Source organism: Oncorhynchus tshawytscha, linkage group LG22 (assembly GCF_018296145.1).
Source record: "Oncorhynchus tshawytscha isolate Ot180627B linkage group LG22, Otsh_v2.0, whole genome shotgun sequence".
NCBI lineage: Eukaryota > Metazoa > Chordata > Actinopteri > Salmoniformes > Salmonidae > Oncorhynchus > Oncorhynchus tshawytscha.
The window spans coordinates 36427486-36454536 of NC_056450.1; the positions used below are offsets into that span (position 1 = coordinate 36427486).

At 47.7% G+C, this 27051-nt stretch overlaps 1 protein-coding gene across 7 annotated transcripts in view; it reads right to left on the bottom strand.

Annotated features, from left to right (window-relative positions):
- Window positions 1–27051, bottom strand: part of LOC112222430 (extracellular sulfatase Sulf-2-like) — a 290565-nt gene that overhangs the window by 26591 nt on the left and 236923 nt on the right. For all 7 annotated transcript variants that reach the window (XM_042304151.1, XM_042304155.1, XM_042304150.1 and 4 more), the window contains 3 exons: window positions 7719–7869; window positions 6588–6763; window positions 253–381 (listed from right to left, as the gene is read on the bottom strand). In XM_042304151.1, the coding sequence (XP_042160085.1) occupies window positions 253–381; window positions 6588–6763; window positions 7719–7869 (456 nt within the window). The remainder of the gene's footprint in view (window positions 1–252; window positions 382–6587; window positions 6764–7718; window positions 7870–27051) is intronic.

Here is a 27051-nt window from a genome sequence, read left to right on the forward strand (position 1 = left end):
CCTAGAGCAGGGGTCCGGAGTCTGTTTGGTTTTCCTGTTCTACCTGATCATTTCTGGCACCCACCTGGTGTCCTAAATCAGTGCCTGATTAGAGGCAAATCCTTTTAAAAGCAGTGGAACTGGCTTCCATGTCCAGAGTTGAATTTAAGGGACCTAGAGGATATGCAGTTACTTCTGTCAGTGATCTATGGCCTGTCAACATACAGAATAAACATAGTTATTGGCAGGAGTTTATCCTTTTCTGCTCCATACCTGTTGACTGGTCTCTCTATGTCCAGCAGTTTGAGGATGGACTTGCCGTCCATGTCCGGAGGGACGTCCATGCCAGCGATGTCCAGGATGGTGGGCGCCAAGTCAATGTTCAGCACCACGTGAGGGTTGCTATGGAGACGCAGGAGGAGATAAGGGGACAAGGTTATTACGGCGCATGTCAGATGGTATCTGGTTGGTTAACGTCAGCTGATGAGAGGGATGGAGAGTGAGAGATGGAAGCGACCGAGAAACAGAGAGAGAGAGAGAAAGTGAGAGAGAGAGAAACAGAAAGAGAAAGATATATATATATATATATATAGAGAGAGAGAGAGAGAGAGAGAGAGACAGAGAGAGAGAGAGAGAGAGAGAGAGAGAGAGAGAGAGACAGAGAGAGAGAGAGAGACAGAGAGAGAGAGAGAGAGAGAGAGAGAGACAGAGACAGAGACAGAGAGAGAGAGAGAGAGAGAGAGAGAGAGAGAGAGAGAGAGAGTGAGAGAAGGGGAAAAAAATATGACATTATAAAATCCATGTACACAAAAAACAAGTGTGAGGTTAAAATTGACAAAAAAAGAGCACATTTCTTCCCACAGGGCCGTGGGGTGAGACAGGGATGCAGCTTAACCCCCACCCTCTTCGACGTATATATCAACGAATTGGCGAGGGCACTAGAACAGTCTGCAGCACCCGGCCTCACCCTACTAGAATCTGAATCCGAAGTAAAATATCTACAGTTTGCTAATGATCAAGGAGGGCCTACAGCAGCACCTAGATCTTCTGCACAGATTCTGCCAGACCTGGGCCTTGACAGTACATCTCACTAAGACAAATATAATGATGTTTCAGAAAAGGTCCAGTCGCCAGGACCACAAATACAAATTCTGTCTAGACACTGTTGCCCTAGGGCACACAAAAAATATACATACCTTGGCCTAAACATCAGTGCCAAAGGTAACTTCCACAAAGCTGTGAACAGGCAAGATGGAAATTCCTTGCCATCAAAAGGAACAGAAATGTTGACATACCAATTAGGATCTGGCTAAAAATACTTGAATCAGTTATAGAACCCATTTCCCTTTATGGATGTGAGGTCTGGGGTCCGCTCACCAACCAAGAATTCACAAAATCGGACAAACACCAAATTGAGTCTCTGCATGCAGAATTCTGCTAAAATATGCTCTGTGTAGAACGGAAAACACCAAATAATGAATGGAGAGCAGAATTAGGCCGATACCCACTAATGATCAAAAACCAGAAAAAATACGTTAAAATTTACAACCAAGGAAGCGATTCCCAAACTTTCCTTAACAAAGCCATCACCTACAGAGAGATGAACCTAGAGAAGAGTCCCCTAACCAAGCTGGTCCTGGGGCTCTGTTCACAATCACAAATCACTTTTGTATATTATCAATTTCACTTGCTTTGGCAATGATAACATATGTTTCCCATGCCAATTAAGCGCCTTGAATTGAATTGAGAGAGAGAGAGAAAGAGAGTAGAGGGGTCAGGTAACAGATCATAAACATGTGAAGCTGACAAATATCTGCTCCAGAGATCTAGAGTCCAGACAGAAGAGAATAGGAGGACTCTCAGGACAGACGGAGAGGAAAAGGGAGCGGGGGTATTCAACCCTTAGGCTCTGTATGCCATTTGTCCAGTCATATCAACCATACACCAGATTCCTTTCACCTTTCTTCCTTCCCTCCAAAAGTAAATCCCCCATCTTAGGCACACTCCCTTCACTCCCTCTATTCCTTACTAAGCTAACCTAATGGAATTGTTTTAAGACGAACATGAATTTTAGGACCACTTTAGGTGTAAAAAAATATCTAAAATTATTTGACAAAATATAGAATTTGTCCTTTACTATTATAGCCCATAGAAAAGCATTAAATAACACATTCATAAATTGTAAAAAAATGAAGAAAACAGTACTTCATAAGGAATAAGGTTTTGAAGTATCTGTCCTATATCTAGGATATATGAGGTTTTGAAGTATCTGTCCTATATCTAGGAGATATGAGGTTTTGAAGTATCTGTCCTATATCTAGGAGATATGAGGTTTTGAAGTATCTGTATACTGTATATAGTATCCTATATCTAGGAGATGAGGTTTTGAAGTATCTGTATACTGTATATAGTGTCCTATATCTAGGAGATATGAGGTTTTGAAGTATCTGTATACTGTATATAGTGTCCTATATCTAGGAGATATGAGGTTTTGAAGTATCTGTATACTGTATATAGTGTCCTATATCTAGGAGATATGAGGTTTTGAAGTATCTGTATACTGTATATAGTGTCCTATATCTAGGAGATATGAGGTTTTGAAGTATCTGTATACTGTATATAGTGTCCTATATCTAGGAGATATGAGGTTTTGAAGTATCTGTCCTATATCTAGGAGATATGAGAAAGCTCAGGAATTTTTTTTTTTGGACACATATTTAACCCCTTATTTCTGATGAAAAAAAAACTACCTCCAGACTTCCATTCATTTGTATGTACCTTCAGACGAATCCCATGACAATTGTGGGGGTCGTAGAGCACAACACCATTGTTTTCCGCATTACACCCTGTGTGTTTATACCTGCATTTTCTGTTTGCCTGTTGCCAGCTCGACTTGTCTTTGTCGGGTCGTACCGGTGTGTATATTCCCATTTTCCTCTTTCTCAAGTTTTTGTTTTTAGTCTTCCTGGTTCTGACCCTTCTGCCTGTCCTGACCCTGATCCTGCCTGCTGTCCTGTACCTGTCTGACTCTCCTGGATTACGATGAACCTCTGCCTGCCCTCGATTTGCCCTCTGCCTGCCCCCTGTGTTAAAATAAACATTTTGAGATTCAAACTATCTGCCTCCTGTGTCTGCATCTGGGTCGTTTCTTGAATTGTGTTATAGAGTTGAAGTCGAAGGTTTACATACTGTCACACTCTGACCATTATTTGCGTTGTTTGTTTCTATGTTTTGTTTGGTCAGGGTGTGATATGAGTGGGCATTCTATGTTGGATGTCTAGTTAGTCTGTTTCTATGTGTTTTGGCCTGATATGGTTCTCAATCAGTGGCAGGTGTTTGTCGTTGTCTCTGATTGGGAACCATATTTAGGTAGCCTGTTTTGTATTGTGGTTCGTGGGTTATTGTCTATGTGATGTTGCATGTTTGCACTCAGTATTGATAGCGGTCACGTTCGTCTTGTTCTTTTGTTTGTTTGTTTAGTGTACTTCGTGTTTTTTCGTGTATCATTAAAAGGATGTATTGACACCACGCTGCGCTTTGGTCTCCTCACTACGACGCTCGTGACACATACACCTTAGCCAAATGCATTAAAAATCAGTCTTTCACAATTCCTGACATTTAATCCTCGTAAAAAATCCCTGTTTTAGGTCAGTTATGCTTTATGTTAAGAGTGTGTAATGTCAGAACAGTAGTAGAGAGAATGATTTATTTCAGCTTTTATTTCTTTCATCACATTCCCAGTGCGTCAGAAGTTTACATACACTCAAATAGTATTTGGTAGTACTGCCTTTAAATGGTTTAACTTGGGTCAAATGTTTTGAGTAGCCTTCCACAAGCTTCCCACAATAAGTTGGGTGAATTTTGGCCCATTCCTCCTGACAGAGCTTGTGTAACTGAGTTAGGTTTGTAGGCCTCCTTACTCACACACATTTTTTCAGTTCTAACCACAAATTTTCTATGGGATTGAGGTCAGGGCTTTGTGATGGCCACTCCAATACCATGACTTTGTTGTCCTAATTAGCCTCTTAAGTCGACCCCCTACTTTTTCGAACATTCTGTTAAAAATCGCGCAACATTTCGGCGTCCTGCTACTCATGCCAGGAATATAGTATATGCATATGATTAGTATGTGTGGATAGAAAACACTCTCACGTTTCTAAAACTGGTTAAATCATGGCTGTGACTATAACAGAGCGTCTGTTTCATCGAAAAGCGCAAGAAAAACTGATCACTGAAAACTGGAAAAAATATCCATGCGCCACTTGCATGTATTGTTTAAGGGACACGAAATTAAATGGGGCCGAGATTGCAAGTCCTACAGCTTCCACACACACAATGTCGCCAGTCTTGTCAATTGCCTTCTCGTTGTTTCTTGGTCAAACGAGTTAGAGAGACCACTTTCCATCCGGTCTCCGACAGGAAGTTTTGGAAGAGAGATTTCGGAACATGATTTGAAATCGTGGAGCTATTGAATACACATCGCCCCGTGATCAATTTGATATATTATTAACGTTTACTAATACCTAAAGTTGGATTACAAAAGTATTTTGAAGTGTTTTGTGAAAGTTTATCGTCAACTTTTTTAATTTTAAAAAATGACGTAGCGTTTTGAAACTGTGTTTTTTCTGAATCACACAGTTTCCATAGATGTATATTTTGGGTATATATGGACCGATTTAATCGAAAAAAGACCCAATAGTGATGTTTATGGGACATATAGGAGTGCCAACAAAGAAGCTCGTCCAAGGTAATGAAAGTTTTATATTTTATTTCTGCTATTTGTGTAGCGCCGGCTACGCCAATTATTTTGTTTACGTCGCATTCAGGTATTTCGGGGTGTTGCATGCTATCAGATAATAGCTTCTCATGCTTTCGCCGAAAAGCATTTTAATAATCTGACTTGTTGGCTAGATTCACAACGAGTGTAGCTTTAATTCAGTACCCTGCATGTGTGTTTTAATGAACGTTTGAGTTTTAACGAGTGCTATTAGCATTTGGCGTAGCGCATTTGCATTTGCTGATGGCTAGATGGGACGATTGCGTCTCGGGTCGACGCAAGAGGTTTAAGCCATTTTGCCACAACTTTGGAGGTATGCTTGGGATCGTTATCCATTTGGAAGACCCATTTATGACCAAGCTTTAAGTTCCTGACTGATGTCTTGAGATGTTGCTTCATTATATCCACACCATTTTCTTTCCTCATGATGTCATCTATTTTGTGAAGTGCCCCAGTCCCTCCTGCAGCAAAGCACCCCCAAAACATGATGTTGCCGACCCCGTGCTTCACGGTTGGGATGGTGTTCTTTGGCTTGCAAGCCTCCCCCTTTTTCCTCCAAACATAGCAATGGTTATTATGGCCAAACAGTTATATTATTGTTTCATCAGACCAGAGGACATTTCTCCAGAAAGTACGATCTTTGTCCCCATGTGCAGTTGCAAACCGTAGTCTGGCTTTTTTATGGCGGTTTTGGAGCAGTGGCTCTTCCTTGCTGTGTGGCCTTTCAGGTTATGTCGATATATGACTCGTTTTACTGTGAATATAGATACTTTCGTACCTGTTTCCTCCAGCATCTTCACAAGTTCCTTTGATGTTCTGTGATTGATTTGCATTTTTCGCACCAAAGTACGTTAATCCCTAGGAGACAGAACGCGTCTCCTTCCTGAGCGGTTTCACAGCTGCGTGGTCCCATGGCGTTTATACTTGCATACTATTGCTTGTACAGATGAATGTGGAACCTTGAGGCATTTGGAAATTTCTCCCAAGGATGAACCAGACTTTTTGAGGTCTACAATTTTCTTTCTGAGGTCTTGACTGATTTCTTTTGATTTTCCAATGATGTCAAGCAAAGAGGCACTGCGTTTGAAGATAGGTCTTGAAATACATCCACAGGTACACCTCCAATTGACTCAAATGATGTCAATTAGCCTATCAGAAGCTTCTAAAGCCATGACATCGTTTTTGGGAATTTTCCAAGCTGTTTAAAGGCACAGTCAACTTAGTGTACTTCTGACCCACTGGAATTGTGATACAGTGAATTATAAATTAAATAATCTGTCTGTAAACAATTGTTGGAAAAATAACTTGTGTCATGCACAAAGTAGATGTTCTAACCAACTTGCCAAAATTATAGTTTGTTATCAAGAAATGTGTGGAGTGGTTGAAAAACTAGTTTTTATGACTCCAAGCTAAGTGTATGTAAACATCCTACTTCAACTGTATAGTGTCTGAGTGTCCCCTGGCCCAAGAGGACTTGACACTGAATGGTGATGTTCAACTGACTGTCTAAATCATCCAAACAAATGAGAGCAAAACAAAGTCAATCCCTCTGTGATCAGGCAGATGTTACTGTTCTTCTGTTGTAATATAAATAGACATCTCCCATCTCTTTCTCTCATCTCTACCTCATCTCTCATCTCTCTCTCGCTCTCTGCCAGTGGTCTTACAGAGGGATCAGGGGGATAGAACAGCTATGTAGAGGATTTGGATGATGTATAATGACACAAAAGGTTTGATGTTAGTATGTATGCATCAGTTCCACGGGGGGGTTACGTCATCCACAGATCAGCACCCATACAGCCATATGATACAACAGCCCTTAGAACCTTACCTGGCTCCTGCCTCCACGTTGGGCCCTCGGATGTAGAAGGGTACTCGAATGTCAAACTCGTAGGGCATGGACTTGCCCTTGACCAGGCCAAACTGACCAATGTGGTAGCCGTGGTCAGCTGTGTAGATAATATATGTGTTGTCCAGTTCTCCAGTCTCAGCCAGCATGTTATACACCTAGAACACAGGACAGATAGCATGTTATACACCTAGAACACAGGACAGATAGCATGTTATACACCTAGAACACAGGACAGATAGCATGTTATACACCTAGAACACAGGACAGATAGCAAGTTATACACCTAGAACACAGGACAGATAGCATGTTATACACCTAGAACACAGGACAGATAGCATGTTATACACCTAGAACACAGGACAGATAGCATGTTATACACCTAGAACACAGGACAGATAGCAAGTTATACACCTAGAACAAAGGACAGATAGCAATTAACACAGGACAGATAGTGATGGTCTCTGCTAGGGCAATGGAATGTACTGATGGTCTCTGCTAGACAATGGAATGTACTGATGGTCTCTGCTAGGACAATGGAATGTACTGATGGTCTCTGCTAGGACCATGGAATGTACTAATCGTCTCTGCTAGGACAATGGAATGTACTGATGGTCTCTGCTAGGACAATGGAATGTACTGATGGTCTCTGCTAGGACAATGGAATGTACTGATGGTCTCTACTATGTCAATGGAATGTACTGATGGTCTCTGCTAGGACAATGGAATGTACTGATGGTCTCTGCTAGGACAATGGAATGTACTGATGGTCTCTGCTAGGACAATGGAATGTACTGATGGTCTCTAGTATGTCAATGGAATGTACTGATGGTCTCTGCTAGGGCAATGGAATGTACTGATGGTCTCTGCTAGGGCAATGGAATGTATTGATGGACAGGTACAGATGGAAACATGCAGAATTAATAATATATGATGATAATGTATCCCATTTAGCAGACACTTTTATCTGAAGCAACCTACAGTCATGCATGCATACATTTTACATAAGGGTGGCCCCGGGAATCGAACACAATACCCTGGCCTTGCAAGCGCCATGCTCTACCAACAGAGACGTAAAGGGATCCTGTATTTAGGGGGTGGCGCTAGGCTCACCTTCTCCACGCTGTCGTCCACAGAGAGCAGGGTCTGCAGCCTCTTCCTCTGTAGCATGTTGGTGAACTCCATGTGGATGGGCTTCATGGAACCAGTGTAACTCATGATCCAGTGCTTGTCCGGGTTCGGGGCATAGTTGTAGCTGGGAGTGCTGAGAGAAGGCAGGGAGCAAAAGGGTTCAGAGGAGTTCAGTGACATCGTATTGACACATTGACAAAAGTATATTTTGAAAAGTTTTTGACATTGAGTTTTAATTACGCTTTAGGTGTAGAGGGATCACTCATAGACTCAAAGTCCCCAACACAATTAACTCTTGACCCAAATATAGCATTAATAGGTAATGGAAAACAGATAGGTGATTCCATTGTTCTTGGTAGGTGATTCCATTGTTCTTGGTAGGTGATTCCATTGTTCTTGGTAGGTGAATCCATTGTTCTTGGTAGGTGATTCCATTGTTCTTGGTAGGTGATTCCATTGTTCTTGGCAGGTGATTCCATTGTTCTTGGTTGTGATGGTTTAGTCTGTCTTTAATTAACTAGATCTGTATTGTACAAAAATACAATTGTCTTCCGGTGGAACACCTCCACTGCATACTCCCCTGTGTGTGTGTGTGACTGTGTGTGTGTGTGTGTGTGAGACTGTGTGTGTGTGTGTGACTGTGCGTGTGTGTCTGACTGTGTGTGTGTGTGTGTGTGTGTGACTGTGTGTGTGCGTGTGTGACTGTGTGTGTGTGTGTGACTGTGTGTGTGTGTGTGTGACTGTGTGTGTGTGTGTGTGTGTGTGACTGTGTGTGTGTGTGTGACTGTGTGTGTGTGTGACTGTGTGTGTGTGTGTGACTGTGCGTGTGTGTATGACTGTGTGTGTGTGTGTGACTGTGTGTGTGACTGTGTGTGACTGTGTGTGTGTGTGTGACTGTGCGTGTGTGTGTGTGACTGTGTGTGCGTGACTGTGTGTGTGTGTCTGTGCGTGTGTGTGTGACTGTGCGTGTGTGACTGTGTGTGACTGTGTGTGACTGTGTGTGACTGTGTGTGACTGTGTGTGACTGTGTGTGTGTCTGCGTGACTGTGCGTGTGTGTGCGTGACTGTGTGTTTGTGACTGTGTGTGTGTGTCTGTGCATGTGTGTGTGACTGTGCGTGTGTGTGACTGTGCGTGTGTGTGTGTGACTGTGTGTTTGTGACTGTGTGTGTGTGTCTGTGTGTGTGTGTGACTGTGCATGTGTGTGTGTGTGTGTGTGTGTGTATGTGTGACTGTGTGTGTGTGACTGTGCTTGTGTGTGTGTGACTGTGTGTGTGTGTGTGTGTGACTGTGTGTTTGTGATGGTGTGTGTGTGTCTGTGTGTGTGTGTGTGACTGTGTGTGTGACTGTGCGTGTGTGTGTGACTGTGTGTGTGTGTGTGTGTGACTGTGCGTGTGTGTGACTGTGCATGTGTGTGACTGTGTGTGTGTGTGTGTGTGTGTGTGTGTGTGTGTGTGTGTGTGTGTGACTGTGCGTGTGTGTGACTGTGCGTGTGTGTGACTGTGTGTGTGTGTGTGTGACTGTGTGCGTGTGTGTGACTGTGTGTGTGTGTGTGTGTGTGTGACTGCATGTGTGTATGTGTGTGTGTATGACTGCGTGTGTGTGTGTGTGAGGCAGGAGAGTAAATTACTTTATATGATGAATTACATGGCCAAAAGTATGTGGGCGTTAAATTAGTGGATTCTATTTCAGCCACACTCGTTGCTGACAGGTGTATAAAATCGGGAACACAGCCATGAAATCTCCATAGACAAACATTAGCAGTAGAATGGCCCGTAATGAAGAGAATCTTGGTTCGGGGGATGCCAGGAAAACACTTCTTACCCGAATGCATAGTGCCGCCTGTAACGTTTGGTGGAGGAATAATGGTCTGGGGCTGTTTTTTGTGGTTCGGGCAAGGACCCATTAGTTTGAGTGAAGGGAAATCTTAACTCTACAGCATACAATGACATTCTATACGATTCTGTGCTTCCAACATTGTGGCAACGGTCTGGGGAAGGCCCTTTCCTGTTTCAGCATGACAATGCCCCTGGGCACAAAGCAAGGTCCATATAGAAATGGTTTGTTGAAATCGGTGTGGAAGAACATGTCTGCACAAAGCCCTGACCTCAACCACATCAAACACATTTGGGAAGAATTGGAACGCCGACTGCGAACCAGGCCTAATCGCCCAACATCAGCGCCTGATCTCACTAACGCTCTTGTGGCTGAATGGAAGCAAGTCCCCGCAGCAATGTTCCAACATCTAGTAGAAAGCCTTCCCAGGAGAGTGGAGGCTCTTATAGCAGCAAAGGAGGGACCAACTCCATATTAATGCCCATGATTTCTGAATGAGATGTTCACATCGATGGAACAGTAGTGGAGAGGGTAGCAAGTTTTAAGTTCCTCGGCATACACATCACAGACAAACTGAATTGGTCCACTCACACAGACAGCATCGTGAAGAAGGCGCAGCAGCGCCTCTTCAACCTCAGGAGGCTGAAGAAATTCGGCTTGTCACCAAAAGCACTCACAAACTTCTACAGATGCACAATCGAGAGCATCCTGGCGGGCTGTATCACCGCCTGGTACGGCAACTGCTCCGCCCTCAACTGTAAGGCTCTCCAGAGGGTAGTGAGGTCTGCACAACGCATCACCGGGGGCAAACTACCTGCCCTCCAGGACACCTACACCACCCGATGTTATAGGAAGGCCATAAAGATCATCAAGGACATCAACCACCCGAGCCACTGCCTGTTCACCCCGCTATCATCCAGAAGGCGAGGTCAGTACAGGTGCATCAAAGCTGGGACCGAGAGACTGAAAAACAGCTTCTATCTCAAGGCCATCAGACTGTTAAACAGCCACCACTAACATTGAGTGGCTGCTGCCAACACACTGACACTGACACTGACTCAACTCCAGCCACTTTAATAATGGGAATTGATGGGAAATGATGTAAATATATCACTAGCCACTTTAAACAATGCTACCTTATATAGTGTTTACATACCCTACATTATTCATCTCATATGCATACTGTACTCTATATCATCGACTGCATCCTTATGTAATACATGTATCACTAGCCACTTTAACTATGCCACTTTGTTTACATACTCATCTCATATGTATATACTGTACTCGATACCATCTACTGTATCTTGCCTATGCTGCTCTGTACCATCACTCATTCATATATCCTTATGTACATATTCTTTATCCCCTTACACTGTGTATAAGACAGTAGTTTTGGAATTGTTAGTTAGATTACTTGTTGGTTATTACTGCATTGTCGGAACTAGAAGCACAAGCATTTCGCTACACTCGCATTAACATCTGCTAACCATGTGTATGTGACAAATAACATTTGATTTGATTTGATTTGATTTGAACGAGCACGTGTCCACATACTTTTGGTCAAGAAGTATACATTAGGACAATGGGAGGAGGGAAATGTATTGGGGCTGGTGGCTGGCTGATCACTGGTTAAATTAAAAAGACTCTCTCTCCTGTGAGTTGTGCAGTGGGAGGATGTTGTGTGTGTGTCTGATTTGACTCACACACAAACACATACACACACACACACACACACACAAACACACACACACACACACACCACCAGGGGGGCATCACCACCATCTGAATTATCTCCAGAAAACAAATGTCTCTTATCATGTGATTGTGTTTCTCCCTCCACTCTCACCTGTTCCCTCCATCTCACCCTCCCTCCACAACTCTCCATCTTTCCCTCCGTATCTGTCTTTCCTCTCTATCTCTCCCAGACGGTCCACTAGCTCTGTGGTGTATCTAAGCAGCTTTAATAGCTGTGACAGTTGGCAGCACAGTGATAAAGGATCAGCTGCATTGGTTTATCTCAGCTTTGGTGTGATTAAAGGAAGATTTAGCATGATTCCAGTGCTACTGCCCCCACGAGATCCCCAGCAGACCCCCTATAGACCCCAGCAGACCTCCAGACCTCCTATAGACCCCTCCAGACCCCCAGCAGACCCCTATAGACCCCCTCCAGACCCCCTATAGACCCCCAGCAGACCCTATAGACCTCCTCCAGACATCCTATAGACCCCCTATAGACCCCTATAGACCTCCTAGACCTCCTCCAGACCCCCTATAGACCCCCTATAGACCTCCTCCAGACCCCCTATAGACCTCCTCCAGACCCCTATAGACCTCTTCCAGACCTCCTCCAGACCCCAATAGACCTCCTCCAGACCCCCTATAGACCCCCTATAGACCTCCTCCAGACCCCCTATAGACCTCCTCCAGACCTCCTCCAGACCCCCTATAGACCTCCTCCAGACCCCTATAGACCTCCTCCAGACCTCCTCCAGACCCCCCTCCTCCAGACCTCCTGCAGACCCATATAGACCTCCTCCAGACCTCCTCCAGACCCCCTATAGAACTCTTCCAGACCTCCTCCAGACCCCCTATAGACCCCCTAGACCTCCTCCAGACCCCCTATAGACCTCTTCCAGACCTCCTCCAGACCCCTATAGACCTCCTCCAGACCCCCTATAGACCTCCTCCAGACCCCCTATAGACCTCCTCCAGACCCCCTATAGACCTCCTCCAGACCTCCTATAGACCTCCTATAGACCTCCTCCAGACCTCCTCCAGACCCCCTATAGACCTCCTCCAGACCTACTCCAGACCCCCTATAGACCTCCTCCAGACCCCTATCCAGACCCCTATAGACCTCCTCCAGACCCCCTATAGACCTCTTCCAGACCTCCTCCAGACCCCTATAGACCTCCTCCAGACCCCCTATAGACCCCCTATAGACCTCCTCCAGACCCCCTATAGACCTCCTCCAGACCCCCTATAGACCTCCTCCAGACCTCCTCCAGACCCCCTATAGACCTCCTCCAGACCTCCTCCAGACCTCCTATAGACCTCCTCCAGACCCCCTATAGACCTCCTCCAGACCTCCTCCAGACCCCCTATAGACCCCCAGACCTCCTCCAGACCCCCTATAGACCTCCTCCAGACCCCCTATAGACCTCCTCCAGACCCCCTATAGACCCCCTATAGACCTCCTCCAGACCCCCTATAGACCTCCTCCAGACCTCCTCCAGACCCCTATAGACCTCCTCCAGACCTCCTCCAGACCCCTATAGACCTCCTCCAGACCTCCTCCAGACCCCCTATAGACCTCCTCCAGACCTCCTCCAGACCCCTATAGACCTCCTCCAGACCTCCTATAGACCTCCTCCAGACCTCCTCCAGACCCCCTATAGTCCTCCTCCAGACCCCCTAGACCTCCTCCAGACCTCCTCCAGACCTCCTCCAGACCCCCTATAGACCTCCTCCAGACCCCTATAGACCTCCTCCAGACCTCCTCCAGACCCCCTATAGACCCCTCCCCCTATAGACCCCCAGACCTCCTCCAGACCCCCTATAGACCTCCTCCAGACCCCCTCCTCCAGACCCCTATAGACCTCCTCCAGACCTCCTCCAGACCCCCTATAGACCCCAGACCTCCTCCAGACCCCCTATAGACCTCCTCCAGACCTCCTCCAGACCCCTCCATAGACCTCCTCCAGACCCCCTATAGACCTCCTCCAGACCCCCTATAGACCTCCTCCAGACCTCCTCCAGACCCCTATAGACCTCCTCCAGACCCCCTAGACCTCCTCCAGACCCCCTAGACCTCCTCCAGACCTCCTCCAGACCCCCTATAGACCTCCTCCAGACCTCCTCCAGACCCTCTCCTATAGACCTCCTCCAGACCCCTATAGACCTCCTCCAGACCTCCTCCAGACCCCCTATAGACCCCTCCAGACCTCCTCCAGACCCCCTATAGACCTCCTCCAGACCCCCTATAGACCTCCTCCAGACCCCCCTATAGACCCCCTATAGACCTCCTCCAGACCCCCTATAGACCTCCCCCAGACCTCCTCCAGACCCCTATAGACCTCCTCCAGACCTCCTCCAGACCCCTATAGACCTCCTCCCTCCAGACCCCCCTATAGACCTCCTCCAGACCTCCTCCAGACCCCCCAGACCTCCTCCAGACCTCCTATAGACCTCCTCCAGACCTCCTCCAGACCCCCTATAGACCTCCTCCAGACCCCTTATAGACCTCCTCCAGACCTCCTCCAGACCCCCTAGGCCTCCTCCAGACCCCCTATAGATCTCCTCCAGACCCCTATAGACCTCCTCCAGACCTCCTCCAGACCCCCTATAGACCCCCTCCAGACCCCCTATAGACCCCTATAGACCTCCTCCAGACCCCCTATAGACCTCCTCCAGACCCCCTATAGACCTCCTCCAGACCCCCTATAGACCTCCTCCAGACCTCCTCCAGACCCCCTATAGACCCCCGATACACCTCCTCCAGACCTCCTATAGACCTCCTCCAGACCTCCTCCAGACCCCCCTACAGACCTCCTCCAGACCCCTATAGACCTCCTCCAGACCCCCTATAGACCTCCTCCAGACCTCCTCCAGACCCCTATAGACCTCCTCCAGACCCCCTATAGACCTCCTCCAGACCCCCTATAGACCTCCTCCAGACCTCCTCCAGACCCCCTATAGACCTCCTCCAGACCTCCTCCAGACCTCCTCCAGACCCCTATAGACCCCCTATAGACCTCCTCCAGACCTCCTCCAGACCCCCTATAGACCTCCTCCAGACCCCCTATAGACCTCCTCCAGACCCCCCAGACCCCTCCAGACCCCCTATAGACCTCCTCCAGACCCCCTATAGACCCCCTATAGACCTCCTCCAGACCCCCTATAGACCTCCTCCAGACCTCCTATAGACCTCCTAGACCCCCTATAGACCTCCTCCAGACCTCCTCCAGACCCCTATAGACTCCCTATAGACCTCCTCCAGACCCCCTATAGACCTCCTCCAGACCCCCTATAGACCCCCTATAGACCTCCTCCAGACCCCCTATAGACCTCCTCCAGACCCCCTATAGACCTCCTCCAGACCCCCTATAGACCCCTGCTAGACCTCCTCCAGACCCCCTATAGACCTCCTCCAGACCTCCTCCAGACCCCTATAGACCTCCTCCAGACCTCCTCCAGACCCCTATAGACCTCCTCCAGACCTCCTATAGACCTCCTCCAGACCTCCTATAGACCTCCTCCAGACCTCCTCCAGACCCCCTATAGTCCTCCTCCAGACCCCCTGTAGACCTCCTCCAGACCTCCTCCAGACCCCCTATAGACGTCCTCCAGACCTCCTATAGACCTCCTCCAGACCCCCCTCCTCCAGACCTCCTCCAGACCCCCTATAGACCTCCTCCAGACCCCCTATAGACCTCCTCCAGACCCCTATAGACCTCCTCCAGACCCCCTAGACCTCCTCCAGACCAGACCCCCTATAGACCTCCTCCAGACCCCTATAGACCTCCTCCAGACCTCCTCCAGACCCCCTATAGACCTCCTCCAGACCTCCTCCAGAAGAATGACCTCCTCCAGACCCCTATAGACCTCCTAGACCTCCTCCAGACCCCCTATAGACCCCCTCCAGACCTCCTCCAGACCCCTATAGACCTCCTCCAGACCTCCAGACCCCTATAGACCTCCTCCAGACCTCCTCCAGACCCCCTATAGACCTCCTCCAGACCTCCTATAGACCTCCTCCAGACCTCCTCCAGACCCCCTATAGACCTCCTCCAGACCTCCTCCAGACCTCCTCCAGACCCCTCCAGACCCCCTATAGACCTCCTCCAGACCTCCTCCAGACCCCCTCCAGACCTCCTCCAGACCCCTATAGACCTCCTCCAGACCCCCTATAGACCTCCTCCAGACCTCCTCCAGACCCCTATAGACCTCCTCCAGACCTCCTCCAGACCTCTCCAGACCTCCTCCAGACCTCCTATAGACCTCCTCCAGACCTCCTCCAGACCCCCTATAGACCTCCTCCAGACCTCCTCCAGACCTCCTCCAGACCCCTATAGACCCCCTATAGACCTCCTCCAGACCTCCTCCAGACCCCTATAGACCTCCTCCAGACCCCCTATAGACCTCCTCAGAGACCTCCTCCAGACCCCCTATAGACCCCCTATAGACCTCCTCCAGACCCCCTATAGACCCCCTATAGACCTCCTCCAGACCCCCTATAGACCTCCTCCAGACCCCCTATAGACCTCCTCCAGACCTCCTCCAGACCCCCTATAGACCTCCTCCAGACCCCTATAGACCCCCTATAGACCTCCTCCAGACCCCCTATAGACCTCCTCCAGACCTCCTATAGACCTCCTCCAGACCTCCTCCAGACCCCCTATAGACCTCCTCCATAGACCTCCTCCAGACCCCCTATAGACCTCCTCCAGACCTCCTCCAGACCCCCTATAGACCTCCTCCAGACCCCTATAGACCTCCTCCAGACCCCTATAGACCTCCTCCAGACCTCCTCCAGACCCCCTATAGACCTCCTCCAGACCCCCTATAGACCTCCTCCAGACCTCCTCCAGACCCCTATAGACCTCCTCCAGACCCCCTATAGACCTCCTCCAGACCTCCTCCAGACCCCCTATAGACCTCCTCCAGACCCCCTATAGACCTCCTCCAGACCTCCTCCAGACCCCCTATAGACCTCCTCCAGACCTCCTCCAGACCTCCTATAGACCTCCTCCAGACCCCCTATAGACCTCCTCCAGACCTCCTCCAGACCTCCTATAGACCTCCTCCAGACCCCTATAGACCTCCTCCAGACCTCCTCCAGACCCCCTATAGACCTCCTCCAGACCCCCTATAGACCTCCTCCAGACCTCCTCCAGACCCCTATAGACCTCCTCCAGACCCCTATAGACCTCCTCCAGACCTCCTATAGACCTCCTCCAGACCTCCTCCAGACCCCCTATAGTCCTCCTCCAGACCCCCTGTAGACCTCCTCCAGACCTCCTCCAGACCCCTATAGACCTCCTCCAGACCCCCTATAGATCTCCTCCAGACCCCTATAGACCTCCTCCAGACCTCCTCCAGACCCCCTATAGACCCCCTCCAGAACCCTATAGACCCCCTATAGACCTCCTCCAGACCCCCTATAGACCTCCTCCAGACCCCTATAGACCTCCTCCAGACCCCCTATAGACCTCCTCCAGACCTCCTCCAGACCCCCTATAGACCCCCGATACACCTCCTCCAGACCTCCTATAGACCTCCTCCAGACCTCCTCCAGACCCCCTATAGACCTCCTCCAGACCCCCATAAACCTCCTCCAGACCCCCTATAGACCTCGTCCAGACCTCCTCCAGACCCCTATAGACCTCCTCCAGACCTCCTCCAGACCCCTATAGACCTCCTCCAGACCTCCTATAGACCTCCTCCAGACCTCCTCCAGACCCCCTATAGACCTCCTCCAGACCTCCTCCAGACCTCCTCCAGACCCCTATAGACCCCCTATAGACCTCCTCCAGACCTCCTCCAGACCCCCTATAGACCTCCTCCAGACCCCCTATAGACCTCCTCCAGACCCCCTATAGACCTCCTCCAGACCTCCTCCAGACCCCTATAGACCTCCTCCAGACCTCCTCCAGACCCCTATAGACCTCCTCCAGACCTCCTATAGACCTCCTCCAGACCTCCTCCAGACCCCCTATAGACCTCCTCCAGACCTCCTCCAGACCTCCTCCAGACCCCTATAGACCCCCTATAGACCTCCTCCAGACCTCCTCCAGACCCCCTATAGACCTCCTCCAGACCCCCTATAGACCTCCTCGAGACCTCCTCCAGACCCCCATAGACCCCCTATAGACCTCCTCCAGACCCCCTATAGACCCCCTATAGACCTCCTCCAGACCCCCTAGAGACCTCCTCCAGACCCCCTATAGACCTCCTCCAGACCTCCTCCAGACCCCCTATAGACCTCCTCCAGACCTCCTCCAGACCCCTATAGACCCCCTATAGACCTCCTCCAGACCCCCTATAGACCTCCTCCAGACCTCCTATAGACCTCCTCCAGACCTCCTCCAGACCCCCTATAGACCTCCTCCAGACCCCCTATAGACCTCCTCCAGACCCCCTATAGACCTCCTCCAGACCTCCTCCAGACCCCCTAGACCTCCTCCAGACCCCCTATAGACCTCCTCCAGACCCCCTATAGACCTCCTCCAGACCTCCTCCTGACCCCCTATAGACCTCCTCCAGACCCCCTATAGACCTCCTCCAGACCTCCTCCAGACCCCCTATAGACCTCCTCCAGACCCCCTATAGACCTCCTCCAGACCTCCTCCAGACCCCCTATAGACCTCCTCCAGACCCCCTATAGACCTCCTCCAGACCTCCTCCAGACCCCCATAGACCTCCTCCAGACCCCCTATAGACCTCCTCCAGACCTCCTCCAGACCCCCTATAGACCTCCTCCAGACCTCCTCCAGACCCCCTATAGACCTCCTCCAGACCCCCAGACTCCCCTAGCCACTCTGGTAAATGACTAATATACATGTAAGTGTCTTGGCCAAAAGGGAGAGAGGCTGCAGCCTGTTCTCTATCTCTCTCACCCTGCTGGGTCTCTCCACTGTATTGGACAATATGGAATCCGTTCAATCCTTGCAGGTCTCTCTCACGTCTAAGACTCCCAGCTGCTTCTGAACTGCTAAGCTATTTCCTCTTAAAAGGGAGGGAAATATCGGATTGTTGGGGTCAGGGACAATCACCACTGGGTCTCAGAGGCAATCAACCATTTTTTTTCTCTCTCTCCCACACTGAACAACTTCCAATAACCGAGTGGGAGACGGAATTGCAGAGAAGAGAGAAAAATGAGGAATTTCACGGTTTGAGATTGGATGCTATAGGGGGCTGTAGAGGGGTTTTGACACCAGGCCATGGTGGGAGAAGGGGTGAAGTTATGAGGTTATGGTGGGAGGGGAGGAGATATGGGAGGGGAGGGGGCAATAAGGTCTTTGATGGATGGAGGAAGTAAGGAGAAGAGATGATAGGAGGTTTCCATGGTGCAGGGGGATTAATACTGGGAGTTAAAGGGTGCTAGCTGTGTAGCTAAGCAGGGCTAACTGAACGGGGGTTCGGAGGGATTTGACATGGTGGATGATTGGGGTAACTATAGGGAGGCCAAGGGTGTTCTGAGGAATTAATGAGAGGCAAGGAGGGGTTCTCAGAGTTGGTGAAGTACACTGTGACACTGTGACACTCAGTACTATAGGAGAGAGAAGAGTTGGTGTGAAAAGTGAAACTAAAACCTAGTGCTTTAATAAAAAGTGAAAAGTTCCTCAGAGAAACGTAATGAAGGCTGACAGGCCACCAGCTGATTAAAGCACTCTACAGAAGAAAGAGATCCAGCGTACTTCTGAGGCAAGTAAACAAGTAAACAGAGGCACATAAAATACCACAATCCTGAGCAGGGGGAGAGTGTCATTAGAGCGGGCTCAGCTGACACTGATTGGGAGCAATTGGCACCCTACACTATTCCATATATAGTGCACTACTTTTGAACCAGGGCCCATTGTAGGGAGGTAATATCTATCACATAATGTATGTACAGTATATTATATATACCTCAAATGCGATCAGGGATAAGACTATGCAACTAGCCTATTAAATCGTTTACCTGACTCCATAAAGATGATTTAGCAATATGCAAGAGACTATAGTTGAGTTACAGGAAAAAACTACCAAGAAAGGTCTGAGAGTTGTCTATCAATGGCAAATAGACTTAATATCACTGTAAAATGAACTAAATATTATAAAAGGCATAAAGGTTAAGTTACAAAGCATTAACACGCATTACAAGGTATTATTATGGCATGATCAGAGCGGGAGGGAGAGAGACAAAGAAACCATGACTTATGCTATGGCCCATAGCTATCGGGGAGAGAGAGAGAGACAAAGAAACCATGACTTATGCTATGGCCCATAGCTATCGGGGGAGAGAGAGAGACAAAGAAACCATGACTTATGCTATGGCCCATAGCTATCGGGGAGAGAGAGAGAGACAAAGAAACCATGACTTATGCTATGGCCCATAGCTATCGGGGAGAGAGAGAGACAAAGAAACCATGACTTATGCTATGGCCCATAGCTATCGGGGGGAGAGAGAGAGACAAAGAAACCATGACTTATGCTATGGCCCATAGCTATCGGGGAGAGAGAGAGAGACAAAGAAACCATGACTTATGCTATGGCCCATAGCTATCGGGGGAGAGAGAGAGACAAAGAAACCATGACTTATGCTATGGCCCATAGTTATCGGGGGAGAGAGAGAGACAAAGAAACCATGACTTATGCTATGGCCCATAGCTATCGGGGGAGAGAGAGAGACAAAGAAACCATGACTTATGCTATGGCCCATAGCTATCGGGAGAGAGAGAGAGACAAAGAAACCATGACTTATGCTATGGCCCATAGCTATCGGGGAGAGAGAGAGAGACAAAGAATGACTTATGCTATGGCCCATAGCTATCGGGGGAGAGAGAGAGACAAAGAAACCATGACTTATGCTATGGCCCATAGCTATCGGGGGAGAGAGAGAGACAAAGAAACCATGACTTATGCTATGGCCCATAGCTATCGGGGGAGAGAGAGAGACAAAGAAACCATGACTTATGCTATGGCCCATAGCTATCGGGGGAGAGAGAGAGACAAAGAAACCATGACTTATGCTATGGCCCATAGCTATCGGGGGGAGAGAGAGAGACAAAGAAACCATGACTTATGCTATGGCCCATAGCTATCGGGGGAGAGAGAGAGACAAAGAAACCATGACTTATGCTATGGCCCATAGCTATCGGGGAGAGAGAGAGACAAAGAAACCATGACTTATGCTATGGCCCATAGTTATCGGGGAGAGAGAGAGACAAAGAAACCATGACTTATGCTATGGCCCATAGCTATCGGGGAGAGAGAGAGAGACAAAGAAACCATGACTTATGCTATGGCCCATAGTTATCGGGGAGAGAGAGAGACAAAGAAACCATGACTTATGCTATGGCCCATAGCTATCGGGGAGAGAGAGAGACAAAGAAACCATGACTTATGCTGTGGCCCATAGCTATCGGGGAGAGAGAGAGACAAAGAAACCATGACTTATGCTGTGGCCCATAGCTATCGGGGAGAGAGAGAGAGACAAAGAAACCATGACTTATGCTATGGCCCATAGCTATCGGGGAGAGAGAGAGACAAAGTAAAAAGTGACTGATTACTGTGAAGTTAACCTCCTGAATTGCCTGCTTCACAGATGTGGAACACAGAGAAGACCATGAAAACGTTTGCATCGAGTGTTGATGAAAGAGAGGTCGGGGTTTGGCAGTGGTGTAAGAAAAAGTACTAAATGGTCATACCTGAGTAAAAGTAAAGATACCTTATTAGAAAATGACTCAAGTAAAAGTGAAAGTCACCCAGTAAAATAATACTTCAGTAAAAGTCCAAAAGTATTTGGTTTGAAATATACTTAAGTTTCAAAAGAAAATGGAATTGCTAAAATGTACTTAAGTATCAAAAGTAAATGTGTAATTAATTTAAAATTCCTTACATTAGTGTAGTGTAGTGCTCTGTAATGTAGTGTGATGGTGTGTGTAGTGTAGTGTGGTGTAGTGTGGTGTTGTGTAGTGTAGTGTAGTGTTGTGTGATGTAGTGTAGTGTGGTGGTGTGTGATGTAGTGGTGTGTAGTGTAGTGTAGTTGTGTGTAGTGTAGTGGTGTGTAGTGTTGTGTGGTGGAGTGTAGTGTAGTTGTGTGCAGTGTTGTGTAGTGTAGTGTTGTGTAGTGTAGTGCAGTGCAGTGTAGTGCAGTGCAGTGCAGTGCAGTGCAGTGTAGTGCAGTGTAGTGTAGTGGTGTGTAGTGTAGTGGTGTGGTGTAGTGTAATGCAGTTTAGTGTAGTGTTGTGGTGTGCAGTTTGATGAGGTGTGGTTGTGTAGTGTAGTGTAGTGTAGTGCAGTGTAGTGTAGTGTAGTGGAGTGGGGTAGTGTAGTGTAGTGTAGTGTAGTGTAGTGTAGTGTAGTGTAGTGTAGACAAGTGAGTGCAGTGTAGTGTAGTGGAGTGGGGTGGGGTGGCCCAGTGTAGTGTAGTGTAGTGTAGTGTAGTGTAGTGTAGACAGTGGTATGTATTGTGTTGTACTGTAGTGTATAGTTGTGGTGTGTAGTTTGATGAGGTGTGGTTGTGTGTAGTGAGTGTAGTGTAGACAGTGAAACCAGTGAGTGTAGTGCAGTGGAGTGGGGTGGGGTGGGGTGTAGTGTAGTGTAGTGTAGTGTAGTGTAGTGTAGTGTAGTGCAGTGGTATGTATTGTGTTGTACTGTAGTGTATAGTTGTGGTGTGTAGTTTGATGAGGTGTGGTTGTGTGTAGTGTAGTGTAGTGTGGTGTAGTGGTGTGTATTGTGGTGTGGTTGTGTGTAGTGGTGTGTAGTGGTGTGGTGTGGTTGTGTGTAGTGTATTGTGGTGTGTAGTGGTGTGGTTTTAGTTACTGCAGTTTTGTGGTGTGTAATGTAGTGTGGTGTGGTGGTATGTGGTGTGGTTTAGTGTTGTGTAATGTGGTGTTGTGTTGTGGTGTGTACTTTAATGTGGTGTGGTGTTGTGGTGTGTGTGACGACCCTCCCACTCTGTCTGCCGTATTCTCTCTTTGTTCTTGTTTCCTTATTAGGATGCCGGTGGGCGGAGTTGGGAGGGTTATTAGGATGCCGGTGGGCGGAGTTGGGAGGGTTATTAGGATGGGAAACACCTGGGCCCGGTGTCTGGGAGGGTTATTAGGATGCCACTGGGCCCAGTTGGGAGGGACTCAGCTCCATGGAGACACCTGGGCCCGGTGTCTCCCAGGATAAATACACCACTTCCCCATTGATGGAGGAGACTCTCTCCATGCAGACACACCTGGGCCCTGTGTCTCCCAGGATAAATACACCACTTCCCCATTCATGGAGGAGACTCTCTCCATGCAGACACACCTGGGCCCGGTGTCTCCCAGGATAAATACACCACTTCCCCATTCATGGAGGAGACTCTCTCCATGCAGACACACCTGGGCCCGGTGTCTCCCAGGATAAATACACCACTTCCACATTCATGGAGGAGACTCTCTCCATGCAGACACCTTTCTAGATTTTGTTGTGTATCTTGGTGGTTTTTGGTTGTTTGCTTTGGCACCTTTCAACACCCTGCATTATCAAATTCATGCATGCAAAACACTCACTTACACTACTGATTACTGATTACACACACCATTGTATATTGTACTTAGTTACTTTATTTCATAAATATATGTTTTACTTGGTGTGTAGTGTAGAGTAGTGTAGTATAGTGTAGTGGTGTGTAGTGTAGTATAGTGTAGTATAGTGTAGTGGTGTGTAGTGTAGAGTAGTGTAGTATAGTGTAGTGGCGTGTAGTGTAGTATAGTGTAGTATAGTGTAGTGGTGTGTAGAGTAGTGTAGTGTAGAGTAGTATAGTGTAGTGGTGTGTAGTGTAGTATAGTGTAGTGTAGAGTAGTATAGTGTAGTGGTGTGTAGTGTAGAGTAGTGTAGTATAGTGTAGTGGTGTGTAGTGTAGTATAGTGTAGTGGTGTGTAGTATAGTGTAGTGTAGAGTAGTATAGTGTAGTGGTGTGTAGTGTAGAGTAGTGTAGTATAGTGTGGTGGTGTGTAGTGTAGTATAGTGTAGTGGTGTGTAGTGGTGTGTAGTGTAGAGTAGTGTAGTATAGTGTAGTGGTGTGTAGTGTAGTGTAGTATAGTGTAGTGGTGTGTAGTGTAGTATAGTGTAGTGGTGTGTAGTGGTGTGTAGTGTAGAGTAGTGTAGTATAGTGTAGTGGTGTGTAGTGTAGTATAGTGTAGTGGTGTGTAGTGTAGAGTAGTGTAGTATAGTGTAGTGGTGTGTAGTGTAGTGTAGTATAGTGTAGTATAGTATAGTGTGGTATAGCGTAGTATAGTGTAGTGGTGTGTAGTGTAGTATAGTGTAGTGTAGTGTAGCGGTGTGTAGTGTAGAGTAGTGTGGTGGTGTGTAGTGTAGTATAGTGTAGTGTGGTGATGTGTAGTGTAGTGTGGTGGTGCAGTTTGGTGATGTGTCATGTAGTGTAGTGTAGTGTAGTGTCGTGTCGTGTAGTGGTGTGTATTGTAGTGTAGTGTAGAGTAATATAGTGTGGTGGTGTGTAGTGTAATGTAGTGTTGTGGTGTGTAGTGTAATGTAGTGTTGTGTTGTGGTGTGTATTGTAGTGTAGTGTAGTGTAATGTAGTGTTGTGGTGTGTAGTGTAGTGTAGTGTAGTGTAATGTAGTGTTGTGTTGTGGTGTGTATTGTAGTGTAGTGTAGTGTAATGTAGTGTTGTGGTGTGTAGTGTAATGTAGTGTGGTGGTGTGTAGTGTAATGTAGTGGTGTGTAGTGTAATGTAGTGTTGTGTTGTGGTGTGTATTGTAGTGTAGTGTAGTGTAATGTAGTGTGGTGGTGTGTAGTGTAATGTAGTGTTGTGTTGTGTAGTGTAGTGGTGTGTATTGTAGTGTTTTGTCCAGGCAGGGCTGTGGGATGCCTGCTAATCTGTGCACAGTTCAGAGGCAGCACAGCTGGATGCTTCAGACACGACACAGCGAGCGCATTTGCTACAAGCTGATTGTGCCTCTAAATCTTAAGCACAGAGCAGTGTGTGTGTGTGTGTGTGTGTGTGTGTGTGCGTGCGTGCGTGCGTGCGTGTGTGTGTGTGTGTGTGTGAACAAGTATTTGTTCAGAGGCAGGAGAGAGGGCCAACAGACTTCAACTACACATACACCACCCTGAATGTTGGATAAGCATGGCTGAGAATGGTACCGCTAAGCCCTGAGGGACATGCCTGCAGCAAGAGTACTGGTGTGTGCCGAGATGGAGGGGGGAAGAGAGAAGGAGAGATGGAGAGAGAGATAGGAAGAGGGGCAGAGGGGAGAGAGAGGACAGAAGACTAGGCCCAGATGGTGAGCAATTAGCACAGTGCCAGAAATAGGAGTCGTCTGCCAGAGAGAGAGAGAGACATATAGAGTGTGAGACAGAGAGAAGACAGAGAGAATGCGAGAGAGAGACATTGAGAGAGAGGAAAGAGACATTGAGAGAGAGGAAAGAGAGAGAGAGAGACGTGCCAATAAATCCCTTTGAACTGAATTGAATTGAGAGAGAGATAAGAGAGAAAGAGAGCGAGAGAAATAAGAAGATAAAATTCAAGAGAGCAAGAGAGAGAAAGACAGAGATAGACAGAGAGAGATTGAGAGAGAGAGAGAGACACAGAGAGAGAGAGAGAGAGAGAGAGAAAGAAAGACAGAGAGAAAGACAGAGAGAGAGAGACAAAGACAGAGAGAGAAAGGCAGAGAGAGAAAGGCAGAGAGAGAGAGACAGAGACAGAGAGAGAGAGACAGAGACAGAGAGAGAGAAAGAGAGAGACAGAGACAGAGAGAGAGAGAGAGAGAGAGAGAGAGAGAGAGAAAGAGAGAGAGAGAGAGAGAGAGAGAGAGAGAGAGAGAGAGAGAGAGAGAGAGAGAGATATTTCACTTTTGTTTATTATCTACATTGCTTTGGCAATGTAAACATGTTTCCCATGCCAATAAAGCCCCTTAAATTGAAATTAAATTGAGAGAGAGAGAAAGAGAATGACAGAGAGAGAGACAGAGAGGTGTAGTGTAGAAGGAGAGAGAGAGTAGGCTAGAGGTCATGATCAGATGAGCTCCTGCATTTTTCTGCATGTTCTTTAAAAAAAGATAGAAGATAGTTAGATAAACTTGGATGTTTTTGTCAGGAACATATGCAGGATGCTACCCTCTACAACATAACCTTCACTTCAAATCAAAACTCAAAACCTACAATCTGATTTTGGACGGAATTACGGAATCACCTGGAAGGAATACAACTACCAAGGATTATTATTCTATACTGCAAATTCTCTGAAAAACAACAGAAACCTGAAAACACCATCCAACCTGGAACTGAGTGAGTAATTTTATTTCCAAAAGCCAAGAAGAAAAATACACTACATTACTTTATAAGGACTGAAGACTAACATAACATAACATAACATTCTGCCAAGCTTGATACAGCTTCAATTAGTACTGACGTGTCAAGTGAGAGGTGTCAAAGCCCATTAGCCCTACAATGGCAGGAGAGTCAAACAGTCTACTCCAACCAAATGGAGAGGCCTTAGAAGATGCCTCCCGCTGTTCAGAGGTAATTAAAATACAGTACCCTGTGTATGTAAAGAATGATAAGGCAAGAAAAGATGACAAAATGAAGCTCCTTATGGAAAATCAAGAGACACTTTTTGCTGACTATTACAAAAATGGGAACATCAGCAACCTTATCTTCCACACAAACCATCCCCTGACATGGCACAGTGCTATATTAGCACACTACCCCTTTGTTAAGAGAGGGGGGGTTAACGAGGGGTGGAAACTCAGGATACTTGACAACGATGACTCTGAGTCAGCTAATATAAACCTCTATAAGTCCGGAACAGTAATGGTACAGGGTAACCCCAAACAGTTTCAGCTGGACTTTCACCTAATCAAAGAATTATCCCAGCAGGAGAAGCTCTCCCTTGGGAAATATACCCCCACCCCGAGCAGGTCAGGCCAGACCTCTTCATTATATAACCCCACAGAAGAGCAACCTCACGCAGAAAGTCAACCTCCCAGCACAGAGTACTACCCCCTCATTGAAATGAAGGATACATTTACCCAGCTGGAGGTAAGGCAGGTGGAGCTGGAACAGCAGGTGATTACACTCCAGTCAGCACAGACCCAGACAACAGTCCAGCACAACAACACTCTCTTAACCAGACCCGGAGAGCTGGAGGTGGAGAGTGACATATCTGCACTCTGGACTGTGGTGAGACAACTTCAACAGGAGAAAGAGCAGGAGCAGGAGAAGAACAGAGCACTAGAGGAGAGGATCAGAATGCTGGAGGAGAGGCTGAGGGAGATGGCGTGTGACAGAGAACAACCCACTAGAGAGGTGGCCACCCCCACAAAGAAGCCAGCAGAACAGCCCACCTCAGCACCCGACAAAGTCTCGACACCACAGCAGAACAGTCCACACCAGACCCTGACCATAGCGTCAACATCACAGCAGAACAGACAAATGAAGAACCCCAAGCCCAGCGGCTCTCACCCCGTCTGAGCACTCCCCCTGTCAGCCACCCTGATAGCCCTTCTGACAACCCCCCCACACCCACTGAGGACATACACAAGACACAGATTGTTCTCCTTATGGACTCAAATGGGAAATATATACAAGTAAAAAAACACTTTTCCCCAAACACAGTGTGTCTAAACTCTGGTGTCCAAACACCCAGCGCGCCCTAGACCTTCTGTCTGAGGACGAACTAGGTTCACCTAGCCACATAATAATACACACAGGCACAAACGACCTGAGAGCACAGCAGGAAAGGGTGGCCACAGCACTGGAGGGAGTGATTGAAAAAG